At 42.1% G+C, this 13,018-nt stretch overlaps 1 protein-coding gene across 11 annotated transcripts in view; it reads right to left on the bottom strand.

The window, feature by feature from the left end:
* col25a1 (collagen type XXV alpha 1 chain) overlaps window positions 1–13,018 on the bottom strand; it is a 132,962-nt gene that overhangs the window by 34,353 nt on the left and 85,591 nt on the right. For 9 of the 11 annotated variants that reach the window (XM_020624376.1, XM_020624378.1, XM_020624372.1 and 6 more), the window contains exons 5-9: window positions 12,665–12,691; window positions 11,686–11,712; window positions 3,708–3,779; window positions 3,018–3,134; window positions 1,990–2,025 (exon numbers count right to left, since the gene is read on the bottom strand). In XM_020624376.1, coding sequence (XP_020480032.1) covers window positions 1,990–2,025; window positions 3,018–3,134; window positions 3,708–3,779; window positions 11,686–11,712; window positions 12,665–12,691 — 279 coding nt within the window. Of the gene's footprint in view, window positions 1–1,989; window positions 2,026–3,017; window positions 3,135–3,707; window positions 3,780–4,694; window positions 4,755–11,685; window positions 11,713–12,664; window positions 12,692–13,018 lie in introns of all 11 variants that reach the window. The other 2 variants (XM_020624373.1, XM_020624380.1) reach the window with 2 other exon arrangements.

Below are 13,018 nucleotides of genomic sequence, written 5' to 3'. Positions count from 1 at the left end.
GGTTGAGAACTTCTGTTCAAAGCTTCTTTTTCATTTATAAGATCTTTGAAAAGCACCTGTTTACATTAAGTTAATGTACTTTCAGCTTTAAATGAAAATTATTTTTTGACAAGTCTGGCCAGTGAATCTGGCCAAACATAGGGAAATAAAACTTACACAGCGTTTGGTGGCTCGTCAAAGAGGCGGTTCTTCTCGGAGAATCTGAACTTATGTTTAAAGCTTAAATTTCATAAAATGTATTTGGAGCCATGCAGGAAAAACTAATCACTTAACCTACCAAGTATTTTCTTGATCGTTTGGTCTGCAGCAAAATGAAATAGTGAATTAAATCTCATGTTTTTACTGTATATGTCTTGTGTCCAAAAGCAAAAACTGAGAAAAGCAGAAAATCCTTATCTTGATGAAACCATCAATCAAGAATGGATGGAGGTTTTGGTTTAAAAAAAAAAAAAATCCATTTCCGTCAGTTCATTGATGAACTGATTAATCATTTCAGTTTTAATGTCAAACATGTAAAGAAAAGAGGATTTGTATAAGATTAAGCCACTAGCTCCTGACCTCAGTGTTTCTAAGGCACTGACTACAGCCCTACCTGAACGCAAACAGAGCACGACAATAAGACTCAGGTTGTTAAGTTTTTTTTTAAGAAAACACAAAAAAGCCTTTTTTTTATTGGTGTCGACATTTGCCACAGCGCTGCGGGATTCTGCAGAGCACCATCTTTACTCCTCATGTTTGGCTCCACATCAAAGGAGAAACAGTCAAGGACACCAAAATATAATAAGTATGTCCTCATTATACAGACATTAAAAACAAAATATGGCTTTACATTCATGCCTGTTGTGCATGTGAAAAATATCTAAGGTAAGTCACCATTGCATTGTGGGTATTTATGGAATGAATAGGATGTAAACGTGATTCAGCAAACATCTGCATCAAAACGGGAAGCTACACCAGAGAGAAGATGGAGGAGGCTGTTCTAGTTGTTGAACAGAACGATGCTTTGAACACAGCACTGGTTTTCCATAATTAGTCACTGTGAAGCAAAATCAAGCCCCAAATAAGAACTATGTGCAAGGCTGCAAGCCACCTTTAGAGAGCTGAAGACCACTTAATTTAGCCCAGAGAGACCTTGTGGCTCTGATGAGTTTGAATAGAGTCCTGAAAATATTTCCTTTTTCTTCTTCTACTTCTTCCCACCCCCCTCCTCCTCTTTGTTGGCCACAAGAGCTTAATCCTTCTAACCAGCACCATATGTCCTGAAAGGCTGGTGGAAAACTCTGGAATCTGCTTTTTGCCTCTTTAACAATACCATCTACATCAAAAGGCTGAGATGTGTCAAGTGGACAGTGTAAAACAAGCAGAAGCAGGTTAAAGAGCAGCATCAGGACTCCTACCTGCAGCTCGCTTGTGCAAATCAGTGCAGATCACAGATGAGCTTTCAGTTTGCTGCACAAAGTGGAGCAAGTCACTTATGCATATTAATTCATACCGATTTCCAAAGGCTAATCCAGGGCGTGTACTGGTGTCACGCTTCTGAAGAGAGAATCTTTTTATTCCGTCTCCAGAGGTTTGACAGCCCAAACAATCACTTACAGAACATCTTCTCTTTGATCCATTATCATTTTTGTTTTGTTCTCATCTTAGGAGCAGCAAGAAACAGAAGCTCAGACCTTTTTGTGTTATGTCTTTTTACAGCCTCGGGGACATGCTGATACTGCACTGCTTTAAGAGGAGGCTTCATTTTCAAATAATGACATTCCGCCTTGTTAAAACTACATTAGTGTCATGCAACACATATACTAATAGTAGGCCTTATTTCAAGAATTATAGCCAACGGCCTTGTTGACAGGGGAGACAGCTGTCACCTAACTATAACAGGACATAAGTTAATTGTGCCTCTCCAGTCTATAGTTCACATAATTCAGGGATGCAAACTTGCTGACTAGCATCCATTGAGAGCCATAGAAAGAAAAGGTTTGTCCTTACCATGGGTCCTACTTCTCCAGGCTGCCCTGCATCCCCCTGTAACAAGTACAGAGCAGTGGGTGAAGTCTTCATTGAAAAGGTGAGATCATTTATGCAGTTTAAATGATGATAAACAATATTCAGGGTGAAATGTCCTAGTTTCTAATAAAATAAAGAGCATTTTGCACATTGTGTTTCACTGTGGTGCATTGAGGCTAGATTGCCAAGTAGAGCTCACCAGTGTTCTGCTAATATACCAGTGGGAGGCTGTACCCTACCTGTACCTGTGTTCTAATCTCTGCTTTTGGTTCAGGCCAGCATCTGTTCCACAATTCTTAGGGTAGAAAGGAGACATGTGCCATATCTACCCATATCTACATCCCTGTGCCAAAGTCGTTTGAGCAATTTTCCATTTTTATCTTTTTGTGACATTTACAAAAGTTTCTCCACTCTCCTTTGAGAGGTACATAAATCACGAGAAATATAATCCCCCAGCAGAAGCGATTTAATTTCTTAGGAAAAGGCAGCAAATATTGCAGCTGAAAGAATTAAAATCAATAATCATCCAAAACTTGGAAAATACAGATATGCTTTAATATTTCTACATGCCCACTGTGAATTCTCTCAAGCCAATAAAGACCAGCTCGAGGCCTGGAAGCTTTTACGACTGAACATAATTAAGAGAACTATTGTTTCTTTTTTTTCTCTCGCATAAATGAATGTGATGCCAATGACAAGCTTAAAGACAAGGGAAATGTTATAAAGAAAACCAAGTAAACATAACTCTATACAGTAAACCAGCCTCTTGGAAGCATATTCATGTTTCACTACAGACATTAGGGCAACGAACTACAGTGCAGCTCATCTAGTCTTCATTAGGAAGGTTTTCCTCCCAGCACTGAGTCAAAATCTAACTGAATATGACTTATTTTATCCTTAATGGAAACTGTTATATTTATAAAGGAAAAATCCAGAAAGTGCTGTTGATCCTGTGCCAACTGCAAAACACTTTTTCAGCTCAAACTTTCCCAATGAAGGCGAGTACTCACTGGAAGACCGGCTACGCCTCTGGGCCCATCCTTGCCAGTGTCTCCTGGTGGCCCCCTCGGCCCAGGTGGGCCTGGCGGCCCTGGAGGCCCAGGTGGTCCAGCTTGGCCTTGATCTCCCTGTGTGGCAAAAGCACATTTAAACATCATTATGCTGCAATATTCACAGAGACCAGAGCCACTGCAGTTAATGATAATGAAGAGACACTAGAGGAATGATCTGGTGGGTGGCTGTGGGCTGCCTCCATTCATGACATGGAGCAGAGTTAACATTTTGGATCTTATGACTATGGCTAGCATACAGCAAAGAGGAGCTGTAATGGCTTGATTTATAGCAGAAATAGTAATCATTTAAAATACATGGACATAAATATGGGTTGTGAATTTGGCACTGGCTTTAAAAAAAAAAGCCACATTTGTCAGTGTACAGCTACAAAAATCAGGGTGAAATTATACAAAAAAAAATGTGTGGTCCGATAATATAATGGAATATAAGAGATTCCAGGAACATATTCAACAATCTAACTGAAGTCGTGCCATGACAGTAATTCATTTTACCTTAATAAAAGCTTAATTTTTAAAAAGAAAGAGTCTAAGATGGCTTATGACAGGTCTGGCTGAAGGCGTGCATGCAGAGGAGGTTCGGAGAGACGTGGCACGATGGACAGAGATGAGTGAGGACACAGCCACTACCTTAATGAGCCGCCGCTTTATGAGCTGCTGGTCAGCGGAAAGAAAGCCATGATTGATCTTAGGGAAGACCATCTGAGCAGGTGTGAGGTCAAGAGGTCGTAGACCAGAGGTGAGAGAAGGTTGAAGAAGGATGAAGTCCCAGAAGGAGGAGGAGGAAAAAGGTGAATGCAAAGAGAAACATTGTTAGAAAGGCCTGTGTTCATGAAACCCAGCCCAACGCCTTCACAGATGCTGGAGAAATCCACACTTTTCCAACATGGAGGTGGTTTGCATCAGAAATCTGGGCTTACTTTTTGGAGCCAGGGCCCATAATTACCTCCTCAGGGGTGCGAGGGTGCCTCAGCACGCCTCGCAGTGCCCGGAAAAATGGAAATTTCTTTTCCTCTGTGAAAGCGCAGTCACCATCATCATCACGCCTGCTGCTAAGTCAGACCCCAGGAGCTGCACATACTGAAACTAGCATGGTCAACCCTCTGAGGTTGAGGTTACTTCCTAACCTTGTTCCTTTCAATAAATGCATTATTCTGCTAGTGTCAACTGGTATTAAGTGTCTTTATCCAGTGATGACATAATCCTCAAGGCCAAACTGGCAAACCAAAGACTTCTGCCTCTCTGGCTCATCCTTAAGCATTTCTCTTGGAGTTTCTTCCATTTGTTTTAACATCAGTGGACACGAGCCAAACCAGTCTTGGTTTAAGGAGGCTGATGGATTCCTGTTCCAGTCCGCTACATATTACTGGGTTGTAAAAGGCCATTTGCTTTCAAAGGAAGACCTGGCATGTAGCATGGAACAGAAATCTCTTCAGTAATGGCAGTGAAAGAAGATGATAACTAGTGACTGGCAGCGATTAATTAAATGGGGTTTTTCCTGTGCCTACTCCATCATCAGTCTTTGGCTAAAAGCAGTCAACGGTGATTCATTTACTCCCAGCGGTGTGCTGCGGAGGGGTCGGACTGAGCAGCTACATGACACCACCACCGACAAACCTTGACAGTCAGGATCTGATTGCTGTGCAAAGCAGCCAGCGTAGGGAGACCAGGCAACCCCTAAAGGGACAAACAGCAGAACATGGCACAAACCACGCATGACATTCAAACACCAGGTGAACAAAAACAGGTAAAGGAAGAGAAAGATAAGCATCCTACAACACAGTGCTAGTTTGGCAAAAGATGTGGGTAGGTCTTAAAATAGTTTCCTAATTTTGTTTTCAAATTGTACAAAGCAACAACAAATTACAATTAACTTTCAAAATGAGACATTTGAAATATTCTGCCATGAAACTGTGTGTACAATGACAGTGGGACGTCCTGGGAAGAGGGTGGGCTGCAGTTTCCCAGCAAAGTAACCGTTTGTTTTATTCCACATATACAAATAGAACATTTACTGAGATTTTGAGTTCTAACATGCTGGTAAACTGAGGATCGGTTCTGAGGTCATAATGTTCACTGGAGGTTCGGTCAAATGGTTTCAGTTCCCTTGTCGACAAAGATGTGATCCACTCTTGGAAACTGAATAAAGGAAGAAAGCATCAGGCCTTTTACTTGTTAAGTGCAGGCAGTTTATTAAAGCTCAACAGTAATAGTGACACTAGTCCATGTACAGGCAACAGTACATGTGGATCTTCTACACGTGATATTCAGTTTTTACAGTGTAGAAGTGGTGTTTTTTCCAACCCTAAAGTAGCAGAAGTGAAAAAAGGATAAAACTCTTTGTCTGCACTAACTAACAACCTACACTTCTAAAATAATAAGGGAACACTTGATCACAGTACAACACTGAGTCAGTTAAACTTCAGTGATCTCAACCTGTCCATTTAGGAAGCTCAGGTGATTGTGAATCAGTTTCACCTGCTTTGGTGCAAATGAAAGTGCAATGGAGAGGCAAAAGCAAGACAACCCCCCCAGATAGGGAACGGTTTTGTCTGTGGTGACAAATGCTCTCTTTGTCCTTTCAGACTGATTCTTTTCAAGTTTTGTGCTTTGCTAGTGTCTTTGTCACTACTGGCAGCATGAAGCAGTACCTGCAAGCACAGGTAGTCCCACTTAGTCCAAGATGGCGCATCCACATGTGCAGTTGCAAGGTTTGCCGTCTCCCTCAGCACAGTCTCAAGAGCATGGAGGGGATACCAGGAGACAGGCTGTTACACCAGGAGAGCTGTACAGGGCCATAGAAGGGCAACAGCCCAGCAGCAGGACAGGTATCTGCTCCTTTGTGCAAGGAGGGACAGGAGGAGCACAGAGAGCCCCACAAAATGACCTCCAGCAGCTACTGGTGTGCACGTTTCTGACCAAACTGTCAGAAACAGACTCCATGAGGGTGGAATGAGGCCTTGATGGCCCAGCACGGTGCAGCACGATTGGCATTCACCAGAGAACACCAGAATTGGCAGGTCTGTCACTGGCGCCTTGTTCTCTTCACAGATGAGAACAGGTTCACATTGAACATGTGACCGGTGTTCAAGAGTCTGGAGACACCATGGTGAATGTTATGCTGCCTGGAATTTCAGAACATGACCAGTTTGGTGGTCTAGCGAGGCATATTAGTGGAGGACCGCACAGACCTCCATGTCACAGCCAACAATACCCTGACTGCTGTGAGGTACCGGGATGAGGTCCAGATGCTGCTGGGGGAGCATACGGGCACATGGGGGCCATACACACTGAGTCACATTATGAGTTGCTGTGATGAAATTCACACAACTTGAATGTGATTTCAATTTACCACTTAGATTTTCAGTGTGATTTTGAATCCAGCCCTCCATGGGTTGATTTTGGTTTCCATTGACTTATGTAATTTTCTTCTGAACAAATGATATAATGCACATGGCTAAAGGTTTTCAACCTTAATAATTCGTTCATCAAGGTGCATTGTGATTTAAGTGCTCCCATAGTTTTTTTTTTGTGTAGTTGACTACAGTAGTAACCGAGCTCCTTGAGGAACACATCGTTAACTAACTGCATTAACTTGTGGTGTCACACGTTGCATAAAAAAAAAAAGCTATGTTCACAACAGCGCGCACTGTGTAGTATTGCCTCATTGTGTGGAAGCCGGTACTGGATGCCATCACAGTTTAGTGGCTCTGTATTTGATTTAGAGTCGTTTACACTCCAGGAGCCACAGCCAACCCTTCATAAATACCATCGCTTGCCAGACACATTGGGTCGTCCTCATCCTAAAAGCTTTTGCTCTTGTAACAAAAAAATGGAAAACATACGGTTTGAAAATATGATCAAGTACCAAAGCTACAGTATCCAGCCAAACAGGGTTAGGTCAAAGCAAGATAACAGTTTGACTAGACAGTTTCTAGAATGCTTTGAAGAATGCACTCTAACCTGCAGTAAAAGAACATTTATTTTATGTATATCTTCTATATGAATCCCCAGCAGCCAGTGAGGTACCAGGGTTAGCCTGTATATCATGTGTGTAGCCACCTAGCAAAGAAAACCTCTTTCACAAGATCCGTGGTCTAAAATGAGCCCGTTTCAAACCATCTCATGGACGTTTGCTTAATTAGCTAGCTAGCAACCGCTCATAATATACATCAGTAGAAGTCATTTGTCTAGTCAAGGCTGTACAATTTCAAAAATTACCCAATTTCAGTAAATTAAATTTGAGGTGGTCCACATTTTCAGATGTGTGAAGATGAATGGCCTGGCATGTAGATCAACTAAGGGGGGCAGGATTTGTAAATAGTTTAATATTAAACCCATGTGTATAGTATAACAAGCAAATATTGTACCATATTGGTTGAATTCAGTGGTTCCCGGTTTTGGTGTTTATCTTTATGCTGCAGATTTTTCTCCACCATAAACCCAAATGAACCGATCAGCGTTGTCCTCAAAGCTCAGCCCACTGCATTAAATCGATCGTTCTCTATATTCAAGCTTAAGATAAAATCCTAAACATAAAACAGGGCTTTGGTGCCATCCCTCTGGTTTTCCAAACATAATTCAAAAAGCATGGGTCATTAAGAATATGGTTTTCAAAGCAGGCAATTTAACTCAACCCTGCAGCAGAACAGAGCAACAGATACTCTTACACTGCAGACAATAGACGTGCTGTGTAACAAGGAATGAAAAAAATATTTCAAGTCCTTTACAACCTCAAATATCTCGAGGACAGAGAAGGAAAACAAGTATGAGGTTACGGTCAGTGAGAATGGACAGGACCGCGAGTCCAGACATGAAGCTGTAGTGTGGTGCTTCTGCAGGCTGGCACACGATCAGTCTGATAAATACAGTGGCGTCAGAAAATCTACAGACCTCTTCACACGTTACCCACCATTCTATACTCTGTAACCCATAATGACAAAGTGAAAACATTAGAAAATAGAGCTAATTTATTAATAATAAAAAACTGTAGTCGCTCGCACTCAGACCGTTAAACTTACAGATGCCACTGTGGCAGCGGTTACTGCTTCCAGGCGTCTTGTGTGAAGTGTCTACCAGCTTTGAACACCTGGATTTGTGCAGTCCGTCCTTTTCTTCCTGGCAGATCCTTTAACATTCCTTCAGATTGGATTGGAACTGCCATCCTCACATCTCCACAGGTCTTCTCTGGTGTGTGTGTCTGGACTTGGCCCTTCAAGGACACTCAGACCTGAAGTTATGCCAGCGTCGTCTTGGCTGTAGGTTTCAGGTCAATGCTGTGAACCACCACCCCAGTCTCAGGCCATGTGGACTCTGGAGCAGGCTTTGTTCAAGGAACACCAAGTTTGGCTGCATTTGTCCTTCCCTCAGTTTTGATCCATGTCCCTACATTTCCAAACGTTTCCACTGTGCTTCTAAAAACACTCAAAGCTTTAGAAATGGTGTTATACCCATTTACTGTACTTCTACTATGACTCGCCAGACAGTTTTATTGAGGAAGACTACAGAGTTCCTTAAGCTTCCTGGTTTAGTTGTTTTTTTTTTTTTTGCCAGTCCTCACATGCACAGGTGTGTGCCTTTCTAGGTGGACACATCACGGATAATTAATGCAGACAATGCCCTTAATCCACAACTTGTCACAGCAAAGGGTCCAAGTAGTGTTCTGATTTTTTATAAAGTTACAAAAAAAGAAAGATCTAAAAACATCTTCATTTTGTCATTATGGGATATTGAACGTAGATTATGAGCAAAATGGCAGTTTTAATCGTTTAAAATTAAAGATACAACACACTGTGCAAAAAGTGAAGTTGTCCGAGTACTTGATGAAGTTATACTGAAGTTGACAGCATCTTGATAAACTTGCTGTTTGAGATGCGGGAAAAAAAATGATTATCTAACCAAAAGCCAGTCACTTGATCCCTCTCTGCAGGTGATGAGAACAGCTGCACTAGGACTGGGTTAGCACTCGGCCTGCACTGGTGTCCGTGTGTGAGAATAATGACGACAGTTGACAGAGAATCTTAAGCATTCACTGATCACTTGTTTGGGTTTTCTCCTCCAAAATGGACGTTAGTTATTTGGGGAGCGGCTCTTATGTATTCGCCTGCAGCAAACAAAAAGCCAGATATCAGGACGATCAGCAACAGCCACCATTGGACGCAGGGCAGAACCAGCATCTCTCAGACCACACCAAACACACAAGTCATTCTGAGCAGATATGAGCTGTGGCATCATCACAACACCCATCTGTGGAGTGCATTACCAATCCTGCACACAGATGGCTTTAATACATACAAGAGTGGAATAATACATACACTTGAAGCCTCAGATTTGGCATCAAACTGATGTAAATTCATGTCAAATTAAATTCCTTCTTCATTGCTTCTGATTTCATGTTCAAACAGTAGACTGTAAAACACCTTTCACACCCTCTTTATTTTGGAAGAACTTTGCAAAGTAGTCAAATCCAAAAATGTGAGAAGTAAAAAACTGGAGAAACAAAGGCAGGAATTATTTTTCTAAGTGTTATAGGAGTTCACAAACCTTTGCTTGACAGCTGTAGGTGGTGCCATTCCTTAAAAAGACCACACACCTTTCTTACACACAGCTAGTAACTCCTGTTAATTATATTCCACTAGTGGAGCTCAAAAGGTGGCCACACATTTGTTTGTCAAAACCAGCCAATTTATTATTTGTAGCTTGGCTAACCTTTGACATTTGGATGACCTTTGGCCTTCACGGTGAACAAATGGCCAACCCTGACATGTGGGGAAGGCAGCAAAAGTGGGTGGCTGTGAGGAAACCATGTGACGAATCTCCCACTCGAGCCACAGTGGTTGACAGGTTCTGACTTAACCCTACAGGCATGCACATGCAAACAAAAAGCCCTTTAAACGATTCTAAATTTAAACAAGTTTGAGGGAAATTAGAGAATAGTTGTTGGAAGAACGGTGTTCATCCCTCCTTCATCGACTTGGAGAATCAAGGTGAAGCTGTTCTGGTGGCACGTGGTGGTCCAGCACCTCACTGAGACTCGTGACTTGCCACTTGCCTATAGCTCCATATGGGTTTAACGGACTGCACACAGTCGGTACTGGGCATGAAATGAGCTTCATACTAATCTGATGTGTGGAGTCAATGCCCCATTCTGGGGAGGTGGTATGATTTGGTGGTGACCCGGACTGCTTTCATGCCTCTGCAGCCCCTTCATGTACGACTGTGAGCTAATTTGTACCTGCTAAGGGACAATTGTCTTGTAATTGGAAGTTAATGAAATGCTGTCTTGAGGTGGATAGTTTATTTACTCTGACAAATAGGACCTAGCTAGTCCCTGTTACAACTCAGTCAACTGCACTGCTATTTCCAAAGACTAAATCATTTAACTGATAGAGACAGATGACTCCATTTCCTGGGTTAAAAGGTACAAATTACGTGCAAAGCTCAAGAAACTATCCAAATGAGGATAGTTCACTCCAGTCGGTTTGACTAGAGACCACCAATATTTCCTTTGTCTGTTTGCAGCATTTCTGCTTTTGCAACTAGGATAATTATTAAACTTTTATTTAAAAATGAACATCAGAGTTGAAGAGCATGTGAATGAGCTTCTCTGTGAACTCGGTCATTTGAGGAGTGCCTGTGTGTAACACACTCACTCTGAGACCAGTAATCAGATTTCACAGGGAAGGTCATTTTCAACACAGTGCTTTGACTTGCAGAACTGGCCCAGAGGAGTGCTGACAAAGTCAATCAGCAAACTTCGTCTGGGCGGATGCCAGTGCTGAACTGGGATCCGACCCACTTGGGAATTGGCTGGTGACAAGACAAACCTCTGAACTGTTGTGTTCCCTTTTCCTTATGCTCTAAACTGTATTTGCTCTCTGCCCTTACAAAATCAATTAAAGGCACTCAAAGTGACTCCGACTCCATGTGATCTGCTCTTGCTACAGCTACAGAGGAAGAGTGTGTGTGTGTGTGTGTGTATGTGTGCACGCACACCGACCCAGTTAATGCAATCTAGTTTAAACAAACGTGTGCAGTCATAGTTGGGTTGTCAAAAAAGGTCATTTTTTAACCATTATGTGAGAAAAATTAGTGCTGTGCATTCATTCATCTAAAACTCACTTCAGAGTCTGTCAAGCAAGGAAAAGCACTCACATTATTATTATTTAAAAGCTGCACTTTTATAGAAATGCCAAACTACGGTGCTGGACATGATTAAAGCTCTAAATATGCCATGTCACGTCGGGCATTGAAGTAACAGAAGTAATTAGAGAGGCAGAACTAGCTGGCTTTTGATTATAGCTGAGACTGAGCAGATATGCTCTGGTGGTGTGCAAAAGCTTGTATTCATGTTCAGCTTGAAGACAAAGAAAAAAAATGATCTTTGCATCTTGAAAAATATACGACCCCATGGCTTCCCAAGGTATCTTGCACATTTGCCTGCCTAGAAATGAAAAGTGCTGAAATGTTTGTTGTGTTTGGCCAGATGGGAAGAACACTACACCAGGAATGTCATGCATCTCAAACCTTTTACCCACAATTCTACTGGGAGAGATACACTCAGTCGCATTCATCAGCTAATCGCAAGAAGTCGGAGTAAACCACATACCCGTGGTCCCTGGTCACCTTGATCCCCCTGCAGAAGGCAAGAAAAGAATGTCTTCAAATTCAAAGGCCGAAAACACACAAACACACACACCAGTACAAAGACTCACACCAGCATCACTGAGGCACGATTCAGAACACAGTGATAAAACAGGAGTCCTTGGTTATTCATTGTGGTTGAGAGAAAAATCACTTTTGATAACATGGACTGACATGAATTAGGTAGGAGAGAAAGAGAGCAGTGCTGTGAGGTTTGGTGGGTTGGAGGGGGGGGCACACTGCACCGCCAGGCCAGATTTTATGCCCTGCAGATCTTTGGGTTTTTGAATGGGGGTAGAGCTCTGTGTTCCTGACAGAGAAAACCGTGGGTTTCAACTCAACCTGCACGGTGAAGACTGTGGCTTTAGCACATTAGAGTGAAACCAAAGCAAGAGTGCACTTTTGTTTGAAATAACTGAAGGAAGACCAAATGTTGGAAACTGAATTACAACCTTAATCTGTCTCGAATCGGATAACTGAACATCCTGAAATCATCTGATGCAATGCACTCCGCTCTCCTGTTGGCAGGGTTACAGTTCAGCCACAGCAGTAAAACAAGCTGAACAACTTATCACACATGGACGGGAATTTGTTCACACAAATGTCAGTGTGATGCCTGAGCGATTTCAAATAAAACAACCATCTGAATTTTTAATTTTTCACTTGGTAGTCAGATTGAATAGGAAAATGGTTGTGAATGGACACAATGATACACACTTTATCTTGGGTGGGAGGAATGAGGATGGTTTTTCATTTCATTAAGCTGCAGACGAAGCGATTTACGTCAGGGGCACAAACACGCATCTAATCAATACGTTGCAGTTCTTCACAACTGCCATAACTAATGCTCAACAATCATCTTCATCTGGGTTTGTAAGTCGATGCTTATTGGTTCTATGTTTTGCTGTTAAGTGGCACCAAATAATAAGTGTAATTGTACTCACCTTTTCACCCTTCAAACCTGGAGGGCCCTGCAAAGAGAAGAGCAAAAAAATAAGTGTCAAACTGTGGTTCACGTGAGTTAACTAATCACTCTGGTGCACTGGTACAGTTTGGTCAGATACAAACCGACATGGACACCGCATCATGAGTGGATGTAGCTAAGTAAAAAGCAAGATGACCAGTCGTTTTAGTCAAGAAGCAAACAGAACATCAGGGGGAGACTGTGAAATCCAAATATTAAACAGTTTTAATGAAAATACCTGCAATTTAGACATCTCACCGTCAAAGACTGGGCACCAGTACCTTCTGCATTGTCAACAACATGGCTTTTAAATTACACTTAAAACCAAAGACAG

Source organism: Monopterus albus, unplaced genomic scaffold (assembly GCF_001952655.1).
Source record: "Monopterus albus unplaced genomic scaffold, M_albus_1.0 scaffold326.1, whole genome shotgun sequence".
Classification (NCBI taxonomy): domain Eukaryota; kingdom Metazoa; phylum Chordata; class Actinopteri; order Synbranchiformes; family Synbranchidae; genus Monopterus; species Monopterus albus.
Note: the sequence above shows the minus strand (reverse complement) of the source record. Positions and strands in the feature narration are given on the sequence as shown.